Below are 25,981 nucleotides of genomic sequence, written 5' to 3'. Positions count from 1 at the left end.
ATTTATTAAACCGAAGTTATTTACAGTAATTACAATGAGTCCAGGTTTTGGAAAGCACAGCGTCATAAATGGTCATTATCATAAATTAAAAATAAATTCAAATATTTTTAACTAAACTATCAGTAGTTGACAGAATAAAATTACCTAAAATAAACATGTTAAACAGCAGCAATAAATAAACCAACAACCATTTAAACACACTTATTCGTTACCAGTAATAATCAATAACAATAATACAAGCCATACACTTGCTCATCACAAATTACAATAACAATAACCAGTAACAATAATACGAGCCATATACTTGCTCATCACAAATCACAATAACAATATGAGCCATACTCTTGCTCCTCACAAATCACAATAACAATATGAGCCATACTCTTGCTCCTCACCAATAAATAATCAGGTAATGAACCATCATACATCACACAAAGTGAAATAAGCCAACATAATGATTGCCCAGAGCCATACACTGTTCCTTCAACATATCTGAATGAAATAAACGTATCATAAACAGAGTAATCATCCAGAGCCACAATCCACGATCTTCGAGGTCGACCATCATACACTGCCGAGACATCACCAAACACCACGATAGAGTCAATGCGACTGACACTTCGCTGCCCCAGAAGGAGATCTCCTCAAAACTGGAAACCACGGTTTGGTCACCACCTCGACCTTGGGAGCGGAGTTGACGTACTCCTTGACATCAACAGGTGACCCACACCTGCCGCATCAAGACCATCACCAACAACTAGGTGATACTTCAAAAACTGCCAATGCTTGTTCTCGACTGTATCACAAGAACCTGTCGATCTGCCTTCCAAAACCTGACTGAGGAAGAAAAAAACAGACGAACGTAACCTCGCCTCCTCACACAAAACAGGAGTACAGGTTAACAAACGAACAGGGCTGTTTCAAATTAACAACCAAAAAATCTAACACGTCTCTGCTTAGCCCTGCTGGGTTGACGTACTCCTTGACATCAACAGGTGACCCATACCTGCCGTATCAAGACCATCACCAACAACTAGGTGATACTTCAAAAACTGCTGCTGCTTGTTCTTGACTGCATCTTGTTCCTGACTGCATCACGAGAACCTGTCGATCTGTCTTCAAAAACCTGACTGAGGAAGAAAAACACATAGAGACAAACGCAACCTCGCCTCCTCACACAAACCAGGAGTGCAGGTTAACAAATGAAACAAGGCCGTTTCAAATTAACAACCAAAAAACCTAACATATATATATATATATATATATATATATATATATATATATATATATATATATATATATATATATATATATATATATATATATATATATATATATATATATTGTTACATGGGTCATTTGGCTAATGAGTTTAATAATTAGTTAATTGGATTTATATTGCCTTGCTTTACCTAAGACCCACATAACTCTGTCAGTTAAGGCTAAAATTAACTCTTAAAGGACAGATATTGAATACATCAGGTTGCCAGTTAACAATAGTTAACAAAGAATAGAGGTTTATTCATAACCACATGAATGAATTCAGCAAACTTACTGGAATAATAGTTTCAACAAAAGTAAAATAAAATGAAATGGATTATTTAGAGGAGCTAACAGTAGCTCAGAATATTAGTCCTACTTAAGACAAATCTCAGTACTACATAGAAATAAACGCAACAGATTTATGTGCCTCTCATATGCTTTATCAGGCATTTACTGCAAGGTCAAATTGAGGCCTCTTGGTACTGATGATGCATTTTCTTCTCCAAGAAAGAGGATTTTTGTTCAGGTCAAAGGCGTGTACAATTCTGGAAAAAGACGTATCCAGATAACAGCGTTTCATTACAGAAACTCCACTTGTTGTTACTTAATCACAAGGGGATGATTCTTATGTCAAGAATAATACTTTAACACCATGGAGGAAAGTTATGTGACGTCACTAGACAACAATAATTGTGCTTAATAGATGACTTCATAAATGGGATAGGTTTTACTGGGATTTCTTAGTCAGTGACTGTTTAAAAGAGGAAAATTTGAACAAGGAAAAATAAGTCTCAGTCGTAGGGAAAGAGAATGGGAGTAATTGTCATATCAGACTTAGCACTGAGTTAGCTAATGCAGTGATCAGTTGCATAAGATTCCTTGGTCCGTTGGAATAACAATTTTCTACCTCGTTTGAACAAAGGAGGGAAAACAAAGGATGCTTGGATGACAGCACGGACAGGTCCATGCTCTATGGCAGCTGTGTGGAGAGTCTCCTGATGCTGGGCAGCTTCTCACTGTTTGCTTGAAAACTCCGCCTAGCCAGGGCTTGACCTGAAATGACAATAATCTTGCCAGCATATAGAATAGAGGAAATTGGGTTTTAAGAACAATATAACTAAGGTCTTGCCTAGCAAAACTGCATCCCTCTATGACTCTCTAAGCTAAAAGTCTCGCCTGTTGGCAAATTTAATATGAAAACACTGCTTCCCGCATACTTCTTCGCATGCTAACAGCCTACATTTTCTGCCCTCTTACTTTAATAAAGGTAAATTTTTATTATTCGATTAAGAAGCAAGGAAGAGAGGTTGAACACGGAATATTTATAATAATATGTACATATATACATATAAATATGACTGCAAAATATTTTCTGTTAAAACAGAATTCCATCAAATTAAAGGACCCATAAAAATGCCAAAATGTAGAAAGTTAATGCTATAACTCTGGAGAACAACTTTTCCCTCTACAGGCAGGTAATGAATGAGAAAAGAGTTGAAGAAAAGCGGTACATATTTATACCAGGAGTTCCAGAGGTCAGCCATTACGTCACTCCAGTTGACAGCTTCTTAATCTTATTAATCGCTGATTGGAGGAAGTTTTATATATAATATCTGAGTCCCAAGTTCCTTTTGAGAGGTTCATCATATTTCTTTGTTTAATCAGTGCTGATTCCACCATCTGGCTTTTGAACCAACAATTGCTGCTATAAATTATGCGTGACAAATTCCAGTTTATTCTGCAATTATGGTTATTTATGTGGTTAAAAATAGCAGGGCTATGTTGGCCATACCTAACTGAAAGTTTGTTGTATTAATCTCTGGGGGAGTGATTTACCAGTAAAACCGATGTAGGACTGGTCACAGTTGAGGCAAGGGATTTTGTATACTCCTGTCTTTGTGGACTGGCTTTTGTTGGATGTTAATCAGGGATTTGGCTAAGGTATTTGGGTAGATAAAAACAAAAGGGTTAGAGTTTCCAAGTGTCCATGTCAGTTTCTTAATCCTGTTCAGGTGTGGGATTTTTATATAATTGTTGGGCGTCTCTCTAGTCTTGTTTTGAGTAGGATGGTAGAGTATTATGTTAGCTTTATGGATTGCTTTCTCAATTATATGGTCAGGGTATTTTAAAGATGAGAGCTGCTTACGGATTAGTTCAATTTCCTTTTCCAGGAAATCCGGGGACAAATCCGTAAGCCTCTTAAGAATAAATTACTGGCTTTGCCAATCTTGATAGAAATGACATAACTAAAATAATGAATGTATGAAAGTGAAAATGTTGGTTTTCTTTATACGGTAAATTTGTATTGTGCCATGTCTAATTAATAAAGCATCAAGAAAAGGAATTTTATTGTCTGTTTCCCATTCAGCTTTAAACTTGATGCTGGGCACTAATGAGTTTAATTTTGAAAGAAATTCATTGAAATTGCCCCATCTATTATCCCAGAATGTTAGGATATCATTATTATAGCTTCAAAATATTCCATGTATAGATTGGCTAAAACAGGAATTAAAGGGCTGCCCATGCTGCACCCAAATTTTTGTTTACAGAAAGACACCTTGAATGAAAAGACATTATATGATACACATAATTCAACAAACTTTATTATTTTATCTAGGGCTAGCGTGAAATCATCTGAATAGGGGGGCTAATTTTTCTCTCAAAAACTGTAGAACGTCCTGTACTGGTACATTTATGAAGAGGGAATCTACATCTAAGCTTAAAAGTTTTATGTTATGAAGTGGTATATGTGCTTCTTTGAATTTGTGATAGTAATCTTCAGAATGTTTAATGTGACTGGGAGAAAATGTGCCTAAGAATGGGGAAAGGAGGCCAGCTAACCACTTAGGAATTTTTTATAATTGAAAGGTCTGGCACATGAGATAATAGGTTTGAATCAAAGGTTATCTTTATGAGTTTTGGCCTTCTATCTTTATGAGTTTTGGGAAGGCCATAAAAGTAAGGCAGTTTTGAGTTAATGGCCTTAAATTTCTCCAGGAGTTCAGTGCTCTTTTTATCTTTGCCAATTAATCTTTACTTTTCTAAAAAAAATTCTGCGGTACTTTTCTAAAAAAATTCTGCGGTGACATTTTGGAAGGGATTTTTCTTTAGTCTGTCATAAATGTTTGTGTCACTAAGGAGTTGGTTGATTTTGTTGAGGTAAAAACCTTTGTCCATGATCACGATTTTGCCGTCTTTGTCAGATCTACTTATCACAACATCTAATTTTTGAAGCAAGCAGATAGCTCTCATAAATCTCCGGGGACAGGGTATTTTTTGTTAAGGTCAGCTAATGCATTTAGTAAAATGCCTTTTAAACTTATCTTTTCACAGCTGTAATTTTTATCAGATATGAATTTGTTAAAAGCAACTATAAAATTTTTCCGGTCTGGAATTAGGGTAATGGATAAACCAAAGTTTAAGACTAAGTGTTGGTTTACGGTAAGGGGAGTGTTAGATAAATTTAAAACTTTATCTTGTTGCTCAGGATTGTTCCAAGCGCTATTCTTTATTAAGTTATTTAACTTGAAGGAAAGTCTGTTGGAATGAGTTTCGTAATTGTAGGCAGCAATGTCAGAACAGAATGAACCAGATACCTGTACTGTACATGTGGTCTGTTGTGAGGAGACAAGGTTAGACTGGGTTCCATGTATCAATCTGTGTAATACAAAGATCTTGCACTTCGTATTTTCAATTCTTTCCTCCAGGAATATCTTGTGTGAGAGAGGGAAGGGGTCCAGAGAGTCCATCTCACGAATCTGTATATTTTCGGAAGTACTTGTTCCTTGAGACATTCTTCTAAGAAGTATTTTTGATTTTTCAGCCAGTGTAGTCTGATCAGTTCTTTTTCAAACTTTCGAAAAACGGGCTTGACTTCTGGATGGAGCGAGAAAACAGAAAGACGATTTGAATTCCATAATGGGCCAAAATGACAGTGGAATATTGTCTGTTAAAACAGAATTCCATCAAATAAAAGGGGCCCATAAAAACACCAAAATGTAGAAAGTTAATGGTATAATTTCGGGGAACAACTACAGGGAGTTAATGAATGAGAAAAGTTACAGAAAAGTGGTATTTTTACCAAGAGCTCCAGAGGTCAGCCGTTACATCACTGCGGTTGACAGCTTCTTAATCATCTCAATCGCTGGTTGGTGGAAGTTTTTATATATAATATCTGAGTCCCAAGCTCCTCCTTTTGAGAGGTTCATTGTAATTTTTTGTTTACATCAGTGCTGATTCCACCATCTGGTTTTCGAACCGACAATTGCTGCTATAAATTATGCGTGACAAATTCCAGTTTATTCTGCAATTATGGTTATTTATGTGATTAAAAATAGCTGAACTCTGTTGGCCATACCTAACAAAGACTTTTTCCTCAACAAAATCACCCAACTCCTTGGTGAGACAAGCACTTATGACAAACTAATGAAAAATCTCTTCTGAAACGTCCCCACAGAATTTTATTTTTTAGAAAAGTAAGATTAATTGGCAAAGATAAAAAGAGCATAGAACTACTGGAGAAATTTCAAGTCATTAACCCAAAACTACTGTAAGGACAGGGGATTGAGTGACATACTGGCTGGGTGTTAACTGGTTTATTGGTGGTTCCTTACTGAGATGAATGTACAGAATCTTCGAAGATGTTATTGACGTGTGCGAGCGGTAAAGTAGCATCTACACACAGACAGGTGAAAACAGAGGTAAAAGATTCAGACATCTTTGTTTGTCGGCAGACAAACAGATGGCGATATTGTTAGACATAATAAACGTACAGTGTTACAACATACATCAATGGAAAGGCCAGGAAATTCTACATATGGCCAATTGCATGAGATTCGAGACAGATTAATGAATACAATGCAGTAGCATAATATATGTGAAATGGAGAGACGTTTGGCGTCTTCACAAATAGAAACACACATACAATTTGATACAGAAGATTCGGTGGAACATAATGAGTACATGATTAGAATGCTTGCATGGCAATGCAAGTAGTGGTGGTTGTACATAAATCAAGACAACAATGGTTAGGGAGAAACAGATGGAAATATTGTATTGCTGAAGTCGCGTTCCGTCAGAGAAAGAAAACGAGATGCTTTTGTTTTGTCTTGTCCATTCCGATGGATGACGAATGATGAACACATGAACACAAAAGTGTTTGGAAGAGACGGCGTCGGGCTCTTACAATACTCACCCCCAAGACGTGGGTTGTAGGAAAAATAGGTCTTATAGTTAAAGACTTAAGTGTTAGGATCATAGCCTACCTGCAACCCGGATTCGTCCCTGTATCCCTAACGGCTACCTGACACCCAAAATCGTACGATGATGGGGGCCAAGGTGGGGTATTGTTTACCCCCAAATCAAGCAATTTGGGGTGGGGGGGGGTTAGGCCTAACTCAGTTCACTTCTGTCATGGCGTCCTTTCAGGTAGGCTATGATCTCAACACTTAAATCTTTAACTATAAGACCTATTTTTCCTATGACCTTTTGCTGGCTGTGTGACTGCTTTCAGATTGCCGATGCCTTGGATTTCAAGCAAAACTACAAAGCAAACGCTCTCTCCTGCAGGGTGGGCGCATGAACTCCTCAGCTAACCACCACTGTCTCTTGTTGGGATTTTTCCCGTCTCTCTGAGTGGATCGGACTGCAAGATGGGGCCATTTCATCCAATACTATATATATATATATATATATATATATATATATATATATATATATATATATATATATATATATATATATATATATATATATATATATATGTATATAATATATATTTATATTATATACATATTTAAATTATATAAATAATATATATTTCTAAATATATTTTTTATATATCTAAAAATATATGTAAATATATGTAGTATATATATACGAGGGTAAGTCAAAAGTTCCAGGAAAAATTGTTGAATGATGTATTTACACAGGAATGAAACAACCCAAATACAGTAAACAATTATCTGTGATGTAGTGATCCATATAGACTTGTTACCTCAGTCATCCTCTTGCTACCGTGATGTTAACATCTGCTTCAGAAAAGTAACTTCTTGAACCCATGGAAAATAAAAATTTCGAGATGAGAGCTAACATCAAGTTTCTGACCAAGCTTGATTGGAAACCAGGAAAAATTATTGAAGCTTTGCAACAAGTTTATGGAGATTCTTCTCCATCTAAATCAGTTGTTTATGATTGGATAAAGCGATTTAAGGATGGTCAGGAGGACCTCAAAGACAACCAAAGAGGGAAGACCATTGACTGCAAAAAATGAAAGAATTGTGGCTTTGGTGCAGAATCTAGTGGATGAAGATCGTCGGATTACTATCGATATGATAGCTAATGAAACTGGGATCTCCCATGGTTCCGCATTTTCAATTTTAAATGAAAATCTTGGTTTGAGTAAACTTTCAGGACGTTGGGTCCCAAAAAGCGTTGCGCGAAGACCAACTGCATCAAAGAGCTGAACTTTCTCTTGCAGTTTTAACGAAGATTGAATCAAATGAATCAGAGTTTTTGACCGGATTGTTACTGGAGATGAAACTTGGATCCATCAATATGACCCAGAAAGTAAAATTCAATCAAAGCAATGATTACCAAGAGGTTCAGCTGCACCAGTGAAGTTCAAAGTGGCGAGATCTGCCCAGAAGGTTATGGCAACAGTGTTTTGGGACTCCAAAGGGTGATTTTGATTGATTTCCTTGAAGGACAAAAACAATCACCGGGAACTACTACAAAGGTGTTTGCAAAAACTGAAGACTGCATTGGCTAAAAAACGTCAAGGAAAGTTGCACCGCAGAATTTTGTTCCATCATGATAACGCTCCAGCACATTCATCAAGGGTTGCAAGAGAAGTCCTACAGAAATTTAGGTGGGAAACTCTTCCACATCCTCCTTATAGTCCTGATCTTGCTCCTTCAAATTTTTTCCTGTTCCCAAAACTCAAGGAACACTTAAGAGGAGTCCGGTTTGAATCTTTGGATGCTGCTAAACATGCAGTTTCAACATGGTTTAATAGAAAGGCCCCAAATTTCTACAAAGAAGGGTTGCAGAGGTGGAAACAGCGCCTTGAAAAGTGTATAGAGTTAGATGGTAGATATGTAGAAAAATGATGTTTGAATTTCCTTAAATGAAGAGTATATTGAATTTTTTCCTGGAACTTTTGACTTACCCTATATATATATATATATATATATATATATATATATATATATATATATATATATATATATATATATATATATATATACAATATGTATATACATATATATATATACATATTTATGTATACATGTATATATGTATATAGATATATATTTTTTATGTATTTCCCTGGGTTTCTAAATTCGTAAGATGCTTTACAGGCCAGCAATGTATCTTTCTTTATTTTGGCCTTGGAAATCAGACTTTATGTTAAGGGAAATCATAAAAAGAAAATAAAAATGGGGATGATTCAGTGAGCTTAGGGTTCTACTTCATGAGGGAATGTTACGTAAACACTTTGGTTAAATTAAGTAATTATATTTACAGAAAAGAATCAAAAGGAAAATGGTTAAATGAATTATTAGGAGGCTTGCAATGCCTGAAGATCTTCCTACTGGAGTCTTGAATGATTGCAAGGCACAGTCCAAGATGAGTCCACAGCAAACTCCCTCTACAATAGAGGGTTATACATTACACGCCAGTAAAGGAAAATATAACATACAATGACTCAAGGCTGCACTGATGGTGCCAAGGACTCGAGGAATGAATGGACACTTTATACTGGAACACAGAACATTGGCAATGGCACTGAATAAAATGGCACAAGGACAAAGCGGAATACAGGCGTTCTGGCCATCTGCTTGTATCTCCCGAGGTATCTTGTGGAAAGACAATTCAGCCATCTCAATCTGCCTTTAGGATGGTTGCTTTAAGCAGCTCAGTTGGGCTAAGCTGCTTAAGGGAGTGGCACTCAGCCTCTTATCTTTGCCCTTTTCAACCGTGCCATCTAAATATCTATTTCAGGTGAAGGAAGGGGACAGATCGAAATGTTGGTAACTTTTAGTGTGCTGATATCTAGGTCAACTGGGATTTGCTGTGCAGTGACAATTCTACTTTCGATAAACTAAGGGCAAACTAGGGGTCGGCTGTGCAGCGACTTCTTGTAACTTATAATAATATATGACACTTGGGACACCAATCATCCTCATCTTAGTTCCCATGGAAGAAAATTATATCCTGCTTCACCTGCCTCATCCAACTCTCAGCACCCTCTCAAACTTGGGCAAGCCCCAAGGAAACCAGTGTGTGGATATTGCAAAAGAATAGGGCACCTCACTGAACAGTGCCCTTTCAAGGCTGAGGCTCAGCCAGAAAATCCTTCTAAGTCCTCGAATGGAATAACGCCCCAACGAGCCCCACCTGGCTCTTGGACGAAAAGTAAAGGGCCTACTCCCTCCAATGGGACAGCGCCAAGCAAAGATTATAGGAGGAGTTATTGCCCCTCTTGCAAAATTTATGGGCACTCCGCCCAATGGGCAAAATGCCCTAATAAATCAAGTACACCCGCCGTTACTTTGGCAGCTACAAATTCTAAGTCTTTGGGCCCTCCAGCTGAAGGTCCCATATACATGGCACCTCCTTGAGGTAGCTACCCCGCATGCCAGGTCAAGGCATTTGATGACTCCGGCGTGCAAATTTCCCTCATAACGAAAGACAAGGTTCCTTATGGAGCTAACATTAACAGACGTAGACTTGTCACAATTGAGGGTTATCAAACAATTTAAAATGATACTTCCTACTGTTCAGTTGAGAGTCACGAGACTTCATAAATCCAAAATCTGCAACCTCGCCTTAGCAAGCTACATTCTTGGAGGTTATGACCTCCTCCTGGGACAAGACTTCCAGTCATTAGGCATGAGTAATTCTCAAGAGCCTCCATTCATTCCAGTGCCAGTGCCACCTGAGTACTCTGTGCAGTGGCCACCTCCATCCAAGCAGATTTCAATGCCCAGTCCTGTGCCAGGCCCTGCCCCAGTGCCAGTATCAAGGCACCCAATTGATCTCCCTCCTGGAGATCCCAAAATTAACTCTCCATCTCTGCCAGTGCCACTTGAGTGCACTGAGCACTGCCAAGCTCCATCCCTCCCGAACGGCGAGCAATCTCCAGATCCTATACCAGTGCCTGACCCTGCCTTAGTGTCATTGCCAGAACATGTCCCAGATCTCCATTCGAGAGGTCCCAGTTCGGATCTCCTCTCTTCGCCCGGCTTGGCTCTGCTACCAATGCCGGTAAGAGAGATGGATTCTTCTGACCACAGTGGAAGCTCACCCAAAGGTGCGGCCTTGCAACCCTTGCCTGAGCTGGTCATTGCAACCCGCGGACCTCCTACACCCACCAGAATATCTTCCTCCCTTTCCCAGCCCACAGATGCGAGTGTAAGTAAGGATTCTGCTACACCTCAACTGGCCGATTAACTTGAGCAACTGCAACGACTTGGGGTAGGGCCTGTAACGAACGCCCCTGCTCCAGCCATCAAAGAAGCCGATCTGGGTGGCACTACGTTGTCTTCCTCAGGCTTGGTTCGACCGATTCCCCTACCAAGGAAATCCGTCAACCTACAACAGGCCCATGGAAGAAAATCATGGGCGTAGACGGCTCCAGATCGCCAAAAGAGAGCCTCTGAGCTCCTTTGGCACTAGTGCCAACCTGGCGCAGCGCCATCCCTCTATCCTACGAGGACCTTGGCACCTCTGTCCAGAAGAGGGTGTGAGGTTTCCTTATCTATGTACTTTCCTTATAAATTTTTAATTTTTTCTTTTCCTTTAACATTTTTCCTTTCACTATTTTGTTCAATTGATCATATTATTTTATGCCTCACAAAGGCTTATATTTTACTTTGTTTCCCACTCTGCCAGTTCAGAGTGCAGTTGACATATCCCAATTTTGTAGGTCCTACAACTTCCCTTTGAGGCTTTTTGGGCTAAAGAATGAACCTAGCCACTTCCATAGGCTAAGGAATATAATTTCGGCATAATTAATTATCACCTGTTTACAACAATTATTAATTACTTTGTATCTGTCATCTATTCTTTTGTTATTCTTTTGTGATGAATCTAGTGTCCCAGACTCACAAACTGTGTAAATTACACATAATACTATATCTCACGTACGTAGATGAGTGCCACAAGACACCTGTAAGGTTAGTGCCATGTTATTGGTCTGCCTTATCAGTGACACCCAAAGTGAGATACTCCCTTTTTTTATTGTTCTCTTCCTAGTAATTTGCACCTTCTGGCTTCCACAGCCAGTACTACATACTGATACATCACATGTACTTATAATATGTGCCCCTGGCACAAGTGTTTATAGTGCCCCGAATGGCACTGAGCTGTTGCTCTCACGTACCGTGGCAACACCTAACAAAGCCCATGAGTACTTTCATTGTATTGCCTCCTCAATGTATATTAACTGCATGAACTTGTGACTAAAAGTTTTACTAATAAGTGCATGGAGTATTCTAAGTATAACAATATTAAGCTCATGATGTTAGGTTCAATTTTATTACCAATTAAGTAATAATCTAGCTATTTTATATTCGTTAAATGCTGCTTATTTTCATTTCTTAGAAAGAAAAATTGTTACTGTTGCCAGCAGCGTAAATTAATTCTACAAAGTAGAGTAAAAGTCATAAGTGATTTCTTTTGTTTATAATTGACTCTGAAATTTAGCAGAAATATATTGGGTTGTGAAGAGAGAAATTATTGCAATTTAGCATGATTCACTGTAGGCAACTTTGCCTCTAAAACCTTTCTCACCACTTGCTCCATTAAACCTCCTGTTTCCAACACGTGGCCGGCAGTATCATAAGTAACTGTTGTTGTGAATTCACTTGTCCTCCCTCTAGCTGGCCCTCATGAGAAGAGAAATTCAGCTGCTAAGAAAGGTAAAGTACCAGGATTTAAGGTTTTTCGTCAGCCACGTTCCCTATTTGCCTCCAACAAATTTATTTCTTTTCATAGTGCGATATACCTACAGTGAGACCTGTATTGCTTTTTATATTTTGTGCTGTTTAATTTGCAAGCATTTATGAGAAGTGTAACGTAATCGTATGATATTCAAGTCATTAGAATCGAGTTCAGTCTAGGCATCATCTATGCAATTCCTTGATTCCTTCATTACAGTGCTGGTTTTCAGTTGAGTAACCATAAGTGTTTCGATGCAGATTAGGAGTATTCAGCTGTGGATCTGCTTATCATCTTGTGTGCCAAGTGGTCCCCACTACCTCATTTTCAGTGCCCTTTGAAGTGGGCAACCCATTGTATTCCCTTCTGGGAATTCCCCATCATTTGGTCTCACCTTATTACACCAGAATTATGCTACCATTCTTCTGATGTTTCTTTGTAAATATAATGAATTAAGTCAAACCCCAGAGTTTATCTAATCACTCCCCTCTTGAAGTAGACCTTCAGCCATATTTTGTTGTTTATAACGTTAGCTATCCTCAAGGCCAGAGTCCAGATTTTTGTGGTAATTAAGGTAAGTTGTGTATCATCCTAGTATACCCCATTAATCTAGCAAGACCCCAGCTTTAAAATTATAAAAATATATTATATGTATATCAAATAAAAGAAGCCCATAAAAATGCCAAAATTCAGAAAGTTAATGCTGTAATATATATATATATATATATATATATATATATATATATATATATATATATATATATATATATATATAGCATATATATACATATATACATATACATATATATACATATATATACATATACAGTATATATATGCATTTATATAAATATAAATAATTATATATACACTATATATATATATATATATATATATATATATATATATATATATATATATATATATATATACATATATATATACACACACACACACACACACACATATATATATATATATATATATATATATATATATATATATATATATATATACATATATATAAAGATATATATACATATATATATATATACATATATATAAAGATAAAAGGCTATATATATATATATATATATATATATATATATATATATATATATATATATATGAATGTCTTTTCCTGTAATACTACAGTGTAATATGAAAATAAGAAGGCCCATAAAACACTATTTAAACGTGGAAACCATATATTTCAGGCACTTGTTTCTGTGCCCCTGTTCACTGGTAGAATATGGACAGGTGGAAAGTTACAATGGTATATATACAAAAACATGAAGGTGTGGCCTTAGGCCTCCGATGTTAAGGAGGTGGCGTTTCTTAAGAAGGAGAGATTGACCAAATTCCCTAGTGGTTTTGGCCTCATTAGCTCCGTTTGGCGATGGATCTGGCGCCTTTCGCGTTTCTTGGGTCATCTTCTTCAAAAGGGTGCGAGGATTAAGGTGTCAATGGCGTCCGATTTCCAATGTCCTCCTGACAGGTTCATATTGTTGGTTTGATTGATGATAGCAGATTCCAGCATCTTTCTTTTGTACGGACAGCTACTCTTGAAAACCAACTATATACTCCAGTTAATGACATGCCAAAACCACTAGGGAATTTGGTCAATCTCCTCCTTCTTAGAAACGCCACCTCCTTAACATCGGAGGCCAAGGCCACACCTTCATGTTTTTGTATATATACCATTGTAACTTTTCCACCTGTCCATATTCTACCAGTGAACAGGGGCACAGAAACAAGTGCCCGAAATATATGGTTTCACGTTTAAATAGTGTTTTATGGGCCTTCTTATTTTCATTATATATATATATATATATATATATATATATATATATATATATATACACACATATATAAAGATAAAAGGCCCATAGAACACTGTTCGAATGTTGCAACCATATATTTCGAGCACTTCCTTCTGTGCCCCTGTTCACTGGTAAAATATGGACATGAAGTGGTACAGGAGTGTGTATATATATATATATATATATATATATATATATATATATACATATACACACAAAGCATATGTAGGTGTGGCAGTACGTTGCTTTTGGTATGCAGGTGACCAATGACCCAGGAAGGATGGAAATTAAGGTATTCCCCGGGGGTTTGGGCCTCATTAACTCCCATCTGGCGATGAGTCCGGTGGTTGTATTTTCTGGAACACCTGCTTGAGAAAAGGCCTGTGGGTTAAATTGTCGATGTCATCAGATTTCCAATGTCCTCCTGACAGGTTCATATAGTTGGTTTGATTGATGTTAGCAGATTCCAGCATCTTCCTTTTGTACGGACAGTTACTTTTGAAAACCAGCTCTGCCACACTCCAGTATATGGTATGGCCTTTATCCCTAATATGTAGGAAAATCGCACTGATTATTTGTGCTCTGTTAATCTTTGCAAGATGGATCTACCTGTCTCCCCCACAGAAATCTTGTAAACGCCAACTTCTTCCTCTCTTTAAGTATACATTAATGAGCGAGCTTCCGATGGATTTGGGATAATGGAAAATAAAAAGATTATTAGGAGTTTACAAGATATTCCTGAAGCAGGGCGAAGTGAATATTAAACGAAGTTTGTGGCTTAATGTTTGTATATAAATGACAGTGGCATGATAAAAATTGGCTAGCATGGTGGTGGTGGATCGATGCCCACTGTAAGTACAAATCCCTGCATTCGACGGGTATTAGTACTGTAGATTCGGCATTATCTTATACCTCTCTTGATGGCTCAGTGGTTTTGAATGTCGACTGGAGGCCATTATACATACATACATAAACATTAAGCTACAAATGTCGTTAATATCCAATTCATGCTACTTCCGGAATATCACTGAAGGGGAACTATAAGGGATTTGGATTAGTACCTAAGTGACTTGAACACTCAACATTACCTTCCATTGACTTCCAGTTGACGTTCAAAACAACTGAGCCATCAAGACAGGTATAAAATAATGCCTAATTTACTGTACTTATACCTGTCGGGTGCGGGGATTTGTACATAGCGTGGGCATCAATCCACCACCACTTTGAAAGCCAATTGGTATGTTTGGAACACGTAGCTCTTTTTACGAATTTTTATCACATCACCGTGATGTATATGCAGACATGAAGCCTTAATATCCAATTCGTGCCACTTCAGGAATATCAGCAAAGGGGAATTATAAGTGATTTGATCGAAATTCATAAGAATTTTTATCAAGCTAGGTACAAATCTCTGCACTCGATGGGTATAAGTGCGGCAGATTTGGCATTGACTTATACTTCTCTTGATGGCTCAGTGCTTTTGAATGTCAACTGAAAGTTGTTGGAGGGTACTGTCGAGAGTTCAAGTCACTTAAGTACCAGTTCATTTTATCACTTATAATTCCCCTTCAGTTATATTCCCAAAGCAGCGTGAATTGGATATTAAACAACTTTTTCAGCTTAATGTATGTATATAAATCACGGTGATGTGATAAAAATTCATAAAAAGAGCTACGTGTTCCAAACGTACCAATCAGCTATAATGGTGGGGTTGGGCTGATGCCCGCGCTAAGTACAAATCCCCTCACTTGACAGGTATAAGTATGGCAGATTCGCCATTCACTTATAACTCTCTTGATGGCTCTGTGGCTTTGAACGTCAACTGGAAGTCGTTGTAGGGTACTGTCGAGTGTTCAATTCACTTAGGTACCAATCCATTTATCACTTATAAATCCCCTTCGGTGATATTCCCAAAGTAGCCTGAACTGGATATTAAACATTTGTAGCTTAATGTTTGTATATAAATAATTTTAATGTGATAATAACCTACGGTTCAGTGAAAATAATATAAAATTTAAAAAAAAATTAAAGTTTAGAATTTTAAGGAAGTGTCTGTACTGCACTTGATGAGTAACTGCATGTGAGAAAATCTTTATAATTACACATTAAAGCAAATTTGAACTCCACTAAAATTATATATAATTCCCTTGTAGTAATGGGTGAGTAGCTAAGCAAGCTGGGTTTAGTTATGTTCGGCATCTGTAATTGCTCCAAATCCAATTCCAGCATCAGATTTAGAGCTATCAGCATAAAGAGGTGTTTCCTTTTCATGGATAAGATGTATTGCCTCCCCTAACAACACTTATTTGCCTAGTTACAGCATTTATGGAATTTATAGAGGGTGGAGTTGGATGATTTTCCTCCTAGCCTGTACAACTGCAATAACAGACCTGGTTGAGTTGGGGAAACAGTTACCTTAAACTTTGCCTTAAACTTTTCCCTAAGTTCTGAGTCCCATCTCATCGGACTGACGATCCTCAGGACACTGAAGATAAGGGGGATATCTAAAACTTTCTCCCATAGTGGTAGCTAGTTGTGACAAGACACCGTTCATCCCCATTAGGATCTGTGGGGTGGAAGGCTTTCTAGATAAAAACACTCAAACTCAAAAACATGTCAAAACTTAAAAAAGAAATGACAGCTCAGTAAGGAAGTGATGTTCCAGGGTAACTATATGTTCGCACAGTTGCCCTTTACTTTCCTTCAATCCAACACTGTCAGCCTTTGGATGTAGAAGGAAAAATATGGATATTAAACAAAAATGTGAAGAACATTGCTAAATGAAACATATTCATGCACATCCCATGTTTTATTCTTATTTCAAGAAGGCTAATATATCTGTCATTCAAGTATTAGACTAAAGCAAATCTATCAGTTCTCCACGTAACTAACTCTTTCCTGATTTGTTATCTGACCTTCTGTTGCACACTCCTTGAACCTGTGCAGTTTTGATAGCATTCATGTTTGATTCTTTAGCAAACATTAAATGCAAAAGTTGGACAAATATTAAAGAGGGTACCTCCTCTTAGGCTTTTATCAAATGAAACGTGATTGGCAGGGACAGTTACAGGCGATAAAGGAACCACCGTCAAATATGGATGTGTTGATGGGGTACCTCTGAATCATCTGGCCCAATGGATCGAAATGCAGATTTTTACAAGTCAGGGTACCTTTCAGGCCTTATGGTTTACCAGTAGTCCAATCAGACAATCACCATCATGAACTCTGACTCAAAAGTGGTTTCGGTGTCATTCTATATAGTAATTTTTAATTCCTGTGAAAATAAAAATCTCAGTACTAAAATTCCCTGCCTAAAAAGCTTTCTATGTATTGTGTACTCTGTCTCCTAAAATTTTAGTTATAAAATATGATTGTAATTGTAATGTTGCATACATTGCTATGTGAATTTTCACCAGAATGGGACTATTATTTTATTATAGTTTATTATAATTTTCCATTTGAATAAATTATTAGTAGTGTGTTAGTTTTCTTAAGGAATTATAAATGACGTTTTTGTCATGTTGCCCCTTAATTCCAAGTTAAAAATTAAGCCTGTAATTTGGATACTATAACTGGTAACCGATAAATGGGGTGGCCAGTGTCGATCTTGCGGTGGTAAGCTCTTGGATACTTCGTTTCTCTCAACTTCCCATTTTTATAGGTAAGTTTCACATATACTGACGTACACCAGTTTGTGCTTTCAACTGATTGAAGAGATTTAATAACTTGGAAGTTTGGAAACTAAGTTAGAATTACTGCGCAAAAAGTTAGGTTCTTTAGTCGTATCAGTACCGAGTTGGCACGTTGTTGGCTTGTCACAGGACTATTTAAGGTATTGAAGAGGTTCCCCAGACTGTAGAAGGAATGGTTATTGTGTGCACTGGCCAAATCCCCTGTGTTTGGTAGTCACCCTTAAAGCATAAAGGACTCATTGTTCCCTATTTCTTTACAGCCATTTTTTTTAGTGATGTTTTAACCAAGGTTATCAGATGCATCCAAAGTCCAGGCCGAGGAAACAAATTGCCTAATGCCATAACACTATCCAGCTCCCTGCTATTAATGAATTCCGATGCTCATCTTCAACAGGCCCACAGTTTTCAATTTTGGATTTAGCCTTCACTTAAAGAGGTGTCAGCATGTGCTCATGCCCGAAACTCAAGGCCCTAATCCAGGTACTGCCAGCTGGGCCAGCTGGACCGGGTATGTCAAGGGGCAGGGACCCACCTCTGAAGGCATATACATATCCCATCACCATGCGTCCAGCCAGTCATTTCAGCCTGAATAAGTGAGTGCTCAAAGCAGGCTACTCTTAAATACCGTGCTCTAATGTTACCTGCATGGAATGAGGGAAGATGGTCTCGGTTTCATTTTCCTGGTGGTGAGAGCCAGAGATACTGATGAACATCGACTGTCAAAGCGAAAGTTACGTTTAGACAAATTTTTTGGGAAGAGATGAAGAGTGCAAAATCGAACATACGCAAGTGTAGATAATAAAGTTAAACATAGATCAACAAGAGATGAGAGAGAATATCTTAACAGATGGGCAGATGATACTGACAAAGCCTTGGAGTCTGGAATAGGCATTGTTGTTATGGCATCCCTAGAATTATTAATGAAATATCTGTGGGTGAAAAGGAATAGATGAAAATTCCTGTCAAAATAGGGATGGGTCTATAATATCAGAAGAAAAGCATTACCGGGCAGAACAATTTTTGTGAGGTAATGAGGGGATAATGTGAGAGAGTTACCAGAAGCTGATGAAGACCTGAATGTGGTGAGAATAGATTTTAAGTTTTTGAAGTGGAAGCAGTAATGAAGAAACCCAGAAGATATAAAACATGAGGTTATGATGAAATCGCTGCAGAGAGTATTTTAGCTGGAACTAAAATGACACCTTATAACTGGACTGATTTGCAGAATATGGAATGAGGAACGTAAAGCCTAATGATCTGGAAACTTATGTCCCACCAAAGGTCCCATAGAAAGGTGACCTGAGTGAATGTGGTAACTGTAGAGGCAGTGCAATAACGTCAATTGTAATGAAAATATTTATTATGCTTATTCTCAGTAGGTCTGAGAATGAACACGTTGGTTTTAGAAAATGCAGGAGCTGTACAGAGCAAATGTCAGTGTTAAGACATTGTACATCAAAATGTGAGATTTTAAAAATCCCCTTCTGATCCTTTTTATGGATAACGCGAAGCCATTTTACAGTGCTCACAGGCTAATATTACAGAAGGTCTTGTGTCACAATGGCAAACCCGTAAAATATGTAAAGTTATTGAAATTAACCATGAATGAAGTAAATGCAAAATGAATGCTGATGGAGTCTTTCCAAGTGACTCTGCTGTAAATAGTGGTTCGCCACCAGGAAATTTTATATCACTTTTGTTGCTTGCCCCTCCAAAGATTTTATACTAAAAAAATGTCGGAAATAGAAGAGAAAGTTTTTTACTACAGTAATAATAAAAAGTTAACAGACTTAGAATAATCTGGTGAAGCTGTCTTAATCGCAGAAAACCACAAAATATGTAAAGCTTGCTTAATAGAAAGCATCATGTATCCAGAGAGATGGTACTCAAAGTAGATCTATAAAAAATAAAGGACAGAGTATTCACAAAGTGGTGAAATAACACTAGATGGAAAAAGATTACTAATATCTTTGAATCTTGCAAATATTTAGAAACAGTGATATCCATTATAGATTCTCCCAAGTTGGAATTTTGCGAAAGGCTGAAAATGACAAATTCAACAATAGGCAGGCCGAATAAGATCTGGAAATCAGACGAAAGTAAGATCCATGAGTGTGATATCTTTAGACCTTGGGTATATGGACAGCCAAACTATAAAAGAAGATTGTCAGATACACGTTTAGAGTTAGAAATGATTCCACAAGGGATATTAAATTAGTTCTATATGTACAGTAGATGAGATGATGAAAGGTAGGTGGAGATGGCTTTGGCGTCCTCCACATCGCCTCTGGAATTCTATTGTATGTGATCGTGTCAGCTAGACTACTGTAGTCACCGGAAGAGTTGGTAAGACCCAGACATAGCCTACTTGGGTGAGACCTGTGAGAAGGGGACCGGCAGATGAGTGAGGATTTGTGAAAGATAAAGTGCGGGAACGACATGAATGGCGATATTTTACAAAAGCCTTTCGCAACGCACAGCACCGGAGGTGATGGTGATGATGATTTTGTTCTTATTACCATCAATTTTTTTTTCTAAAACTCTCAGGAAACAGGACTATGTAGTTGTTTCCTTCTCTCTCTACCTTTTTTTTAATAATATGGTTATTTTGACCCTTTGTTGTACGTGCATTAATTCTTTAACTTGTTATTGTAGTACACTTTTTAACTTTGATTTTAACTTTTATAATTTAATAGTTTAATTACTACTTCTGAATTATTTCCCTCTTTTAATGTTCACCAAAGACTTTACTTTCGACTGTCATTGCGTGTATTAATTTTTTTCAATTTAACCATCTTAATTGTTTGTTTTAACAAGGGTTCGTTTATCTATGTATTGTCAATGTATTCCATCTACTTATTTTCGCTGCTATTTACCCATGGCTAATAGTTATTCTCCACTTAATCTCGGCAACTACAAAACGTGGTCCAAGTACGTTATTTCGTTGATATTCTTTATGACACGATTGCCGTATCTTCACCAAGCTTTGTTTTATGCAGTATATAATACATCATCTTGACCTTTGTTAATTTTAGATCTTCGTCCATGCCTGGACACTTTGTGCTCTTGTTTAACAGGATCAGTTTATTTGTTTAATCTTTTTTAAGTGTTTCTCCTGATTTACTCATTTCGTCATGGTATTGTTTAAAAATGTATATTATTTTTTACCTTACAAAAAAAAAAGCAAGCAGAAAATACGTCGAAGATAGATATTATTAATCGCAATTTCTTCCACGGATTTTTTACTTGGTGTTTTTTCCTTATCATTTCAAAATGGCATAATAATTTGATTTTTCATGATTATATGCCACAGTCTGTCGATCTTTAAAAAGGCTGGAAAGTCATTTCATAATAATGCGTTTATTTAATTCTGTTGTATAGACGGATTCAGAGTGACTGATAAAAAGGCGTTCGTCTCAATTTGTCTCTCTTTCTACTGATTTATGACCTTAAAGTTAAAAATAAATATCGAAAATATATGGAGTTTTATATGTATATAAATATGCTTTTATATAAGAACGTAGATGTTTTTTGGGAATCTTTTTGTTCATAATTGTAAATGGAAGCATAGGAAACGCTACCAGTTAGTAACGTCGGTTTGTTTTGTTTACAATTTGTTGCCGTTGCTAAGGCGTTGCTAAGGGACTGTGAGCTTACTGTGCCGTGGATATCTGACCGTTTAATAGCTGTAATGGGATGAAGTAAGACCACATATTACTTGTATTATGCCAGTACAAAGCATATGTCAAGGAAAGAGTGTTATAAGCATGCATGACAAACGTCTCTCTCATAACTTAGGCTAAGTGTCTAGACGTTCGAGGTTTGGCTATTTAGATTGAGGCTAAAGGATTAATCATCATAGGAGGCCCGTCCAATATTTAGCCAGTAATGCTAAGACCTAATACAATCAGATTACTATAGAACATTAAAATGGAAAGGTATGACAAATTTATTTCTACCAACTCTGGATTAGGTATCACTATTGATGAATGATAGTGATTCCTGTGTTTTTTTCTGTAGTATGTAAGGATAGCTCATTAGGATGCAGATCTGGTAATTAGGCCCATATACTGTTTAATTGTTTCTTCTTAAGACAGCGACACATGATTTAGGCTATTGAGTTTTTCACAGAGTTTTAGATATTTTCCTTCTGCACAATTCTTTGGAAATGAGTTAAAACAGGCATGAGTCAGTTTTATATTTAAAATTATGCTTTCCTTGTTTATTTTTTTATGCCATATTACCTTTTACTCCTCCCTACAGGGTCCATAACTTTAGGTATAATTTGTGACTTGACAGCGTGGTTGTGCATTGCCTAACATCACATTTTTTCTTGTTTACAATAGGATATATTCATTTGCCTGTGTGTCTTGTTAAATATTTATTTGCCATTGTGATATCATGCCACTGGTTCTTTTCCACTTTTAATATGAGTCATTCTTTAGTCATGCGAGATGGAACAGGGTCCCATATCTTTATACCCAAAGCTACAAAACAACTGTTCATTCTAGAACTGGTGAAATATTGTTTTTATGATAGTTTGTGATGTGACTCTGCCCAGTTTTATGTTAATTTCTGCCGTAGATGCTTGGTCAATTCATTATATAATCCTTTGCCCTATGTCTAATAGACAAAAACGAAACCTGAGTGGGTATCCATATTTTTAAGGTCAGGTTAAGTTGAATGGTGTTTGTGGGAGCAAAGCTACCCCACAACCCTTACCCCTCTGGTCAGGTTAGACTTGATGTCTTATGTTTAATAAGGAAAATTAGATTACTGTATATCTCTCTTTTTCACCTATTTTTAGGGATTTTATTGGGTTAACCAAATATTAATAATGTAAATAAATATCAAATTCACTAGAATCATATCAGATACCATGAGGAAAATCTTATTTACCAGTTGGAGGATGAACAGTGGTAATAATTCCCAGTTGCAAGCCTTTGCCCCAAATCTTTCCAATAACTTACTGAAGTTTCTGTAGCCTCTTGGTTATTTTCATAACTTATGTAAAAACACCCATATTTCTGACCTAAAAACACCCATATTTTCTGACATCACCTACTTTTCCTTCCTTGCCTGCCACCGTCTGTAAGAGCAGTGCTATTATTCTGAGGGATTAATAGTTGAAATGATAAACAAATCATAAATATTTATAACTGAAGTGTTATAATCGTAGATTCAGTAATACTGTACATGTATTCCTGAAAATACTTTTGGCACTTTTCACATAGGCTAACCACATTGGATGCAAAAACAGTAATTTTTCCCAAATAAGTGTAAAAATACCCAAGAATGTTCAGCTGTCATGCGACTGCAGGTTCCCAAGTAGGATAATAATGAAGAGGCAATTAATTGTGATGGATGAGCCTCATTTGCTCGATTTATCAGTAGTATTCGAGAATGACTCCTTTACTAATCAAGCTTCTCAAGCCTACAAAATATCCTTAAAAAATTAAGGTAAGCAGTAAATATAAGGTAGGTTAAGGAGGCTCCAAGGGCATTGACCCCTATCACCCAAGCTAGGTATGACTCAAATTCCTAGGTTAGTTTAGGGTAGGGAAGATTTGGATGTACTGTATCTCTGTAGTTGCAATTGCCATATCTTTTAGCCATGGTTGGAACCATCAAGTGGCTAAAGAGATACCCTGTTCATCCAAGGAGGATGTAATGCCTTAGATTAGGTTAGATTAGGATGCACAGTGCATTAATACTGTACAGTGACATACCATAGACACATTTTCCTCCTTTTTATTCTTTACATGTTATGAGTGATTACAGATATGGACCGTATATTTTACCATATGCCTCTCTTGTGTTTTTGCATATTTCTTTGTTGCTGTTGGTGATATAAACTCATTTTTGTTTTTCCCTGCAAAATGCCCCTATTCCTACCTGGTCCGGTACAAGAAAGGTAAAATATGCATTGAATTCAAGTTAATAGTTTGAAAAATATAGTTCATATATTTGGCAACAAGTTAATTGATCATATGCTGAATTCTCACTCGAGTATAAGTAGGCAAATAGTGGTGTAATGGTAAAATAAAAATGAACAATGAATTCATACCTGCAATAGTGCTTCTGATGAACTGCTCGTTTCCACGAGTCAGAGAAGCTGCCTTAGCCTCGGCCACAACATTCTTACAAAACAACACTGAGCTTGGCCTAACTTTGCAACAGCCAGAATAATTGTACTCAAATGTTTTACAAACAGAGGCTAGGTTGTGTGCCAGAACAGCCAAGGAGACAACAACCCAGGGGCTGATGTCTTCAGTGTCCACAAAAATACTAATTTAGCTTAGCACTCAAGCAACACTCTCCATCCTCACCATTTCCACAATATATTTTCTACTGTGCCTCTAGTGGCTTTACACTATTCCTCACAGACCAAGGCTCATCCCCCCCAAAAATGCATGTTGTATCAAGTAATGCATTAGTAATAATTCCAATGACCCTTCCACCCACTCCCTCCATATGTACCTTTGCAGTGACTCCTATACCTATCCACACAATATACCCTGATGATCTTGAGATCACTCAGGAAATCCACAAGCAGAGAGAGAAACAGCATAGAAACATGGAGAAGTTTTCAGTTTTTATTCATAGTTACATACTAAAATCCCCATTTAGCTAGTCTGTCTCAATCTTTCAGCCATATAAGTCATCATTGCTTCCTTTGTGGCTGGTGTGTTACCAGAGCACTGCCTTTAGCCTGAACTTGCTTGGTTCAACCAGCTCTCTTAAGATTCCCAAATGTAGCATTATGGTTATTTCTGATGGTTCCTTCATTATTCCCTTGTTAGAATCTTGTTGGTAATTACTGGTTTCACCTAAGCATTATAACCAAATTCATTCAGAGTTCAGTATCACTTTAAAGTCAAGCTGATGCTTTTCAACATGGCATCCAGTTCTGCCACACTGATATGGCTGTAATTGTCCTTCTTCCTTAACTATGTGGCGTCCTCTACCATTACAGGTTCAAAATCTAATCAAGACCTGCCACCTATATGGCTAATCAAGATTATGTAAAGTATGGTAATAGGGTATTATGAGCAAATTTTTTCACATGCAAACAAAGCACTGAGCAAAAATTCTCAAAGCTGCAGGTAGTTCAAAGTAAACAAAGAATGACTAGTCGTTCTTTTGAGATACAAATCTTCATCCTTTATGGGTATATATCCTCAGCAAAAGCTGGTCTGTCTGTTAATGCTTATTAACAAGCATTTACAAATAGGCTGGGGGAACTACTATACTCACTTTTGACTGCTGTTATCACTTTTTATTCAACCTCACTGCTGTACAGACATCTTCACTATTGCTGGACTTTACTAAGGTTGTTTTTGTTTTTTAGAGTTTTCTGTTTTTGATATTCCCTTGTTGATGACTGGCTGTTTTTTACGTAGTGTTGATGGTGTCACAGATGATATCAGGTTCTCCTGTGAGAAAGTTTGGTCAGCATACGTATACAGTACATGACAGGATGTGTATTTTAGGTGCTTTTCACCTTTGAACAGTAATCCTTATTATATTTGTTCATCTTGCCTCCCTTTTGGGCCAAAGCTAGAGAGGATGACCGAACAGGCCAGGAAGACTCCTAGTCATTCAGTGAGGAAGAAGAATGCTGGGTGCTTGATCAGGCTTTGGAAGAGGTCTTGCCTTTACTCAAGTCTGATGTCAGTGGCATAGCTGCCCCCAAAGGCTCAGCTGCAGATCCCTTCACCTTGATTTCACTCTGAAAAGGGCATGAAAGAACCCAGCATCTTGGCTGAAACCTGTCTCAAGAACGACCCACAAATAGCATCACACCTCAGGGACAGCTTTGCCTACAGGTTTTTGGACTATAGTGTGACAGGATCATCGTCGTTCCTCCCAACACCAGCAACCTTTGGAACTTTCCTTGTCCTTCTTAGAACACACATCAGAAAACACAAGTCTGATATAGTGTTAAGCCTGAGGTCCAAACACAATGATGCTTGGAAAGATGCAATGGTGGCCAACTGTGTGGCTCCCACTTTGGCAGAGGAGAAAGCAGTAGCTATGCTGATGCATCAGAGGCATGGGAAGGAGCTTAGAAGTTACTAGAAGAGAGGGAGTTCTCTAATCCAGAGGTCAGACAGTTCACCTCCTCCAGTATGCCCCATATAAGTGTTGTCCAGGGAAACCCAACCTCCAGAGGGGAAAACCAAGGTGCACTCAATGGAGACCACTGGGTGTCAAGCAGTTCCATAGGCAAAGGACTCCTAGGCCTTACAGGATCAG

The 25,981-nt window shown here is 37.4% G+C and overlaps 2 protein-coding genes across 4 annotated transcripts in view; both read left to right on the top strand.

The window, feature by feature from the left end:
- The window catches only part of LOC136856140 (tetratricopeptide repeat protein 23-like), a 125,695-nt gene that overhangs the window by 19,871 nt on the left and 79,843 nt on the right, over positions 1 to 25,981 (top strand). Inside the window, exon 1 of one of the 3 annotated variants that reach the window (XM_067133792.1) lies at positions 21,292 to 21,423. The exons of 1 other annotated variant lie outside the window; for it this stretch is intronic. The gene's annotated coding sequence lies outside the window, so the exon portion shown is untranslated. Of the gene's footprint in view, positions 1 to 21,291; positions 21,424 to 25,981 lie in introns of those variants that run through there. One more of the 3 variants, XR_010858257.1, reaches the window with a different exon arrangement.
- Positions 10,030 to 10,719, top strand: LOC136851455 (uncharacterized). The gene has a single exon (XM_067125549.1). The coding sequence runs from the start codon at positions 10,030 to 10,032 to the stop codon at positions 10,717 to 10,719; it is 690 nt and encodes a 229-aa protein (XP_066981650.1).

The sequence above is a fragment of the Macrobrachium rosenbergii genome, chromosome 3 (genome assembly GCF_040412425.1).
Source record: "Macrobrachium rosenbergii isolate ZJJX-2024 chromosome 3, ASM4041242v1, whole genome shotgun sequence".
In the NCBI taxonomy this organism is placed as follows: domain Eukaryota; kingdom Metazoa; phylum Arthropoda; class Malacostraca; order Decapoda; family Palaemonidae; genus Macrobrachium; species Macrobrachium rosenbergii.
This window is presented reverse-complemented; position numbering and strand designations above follow the sequence as displayed.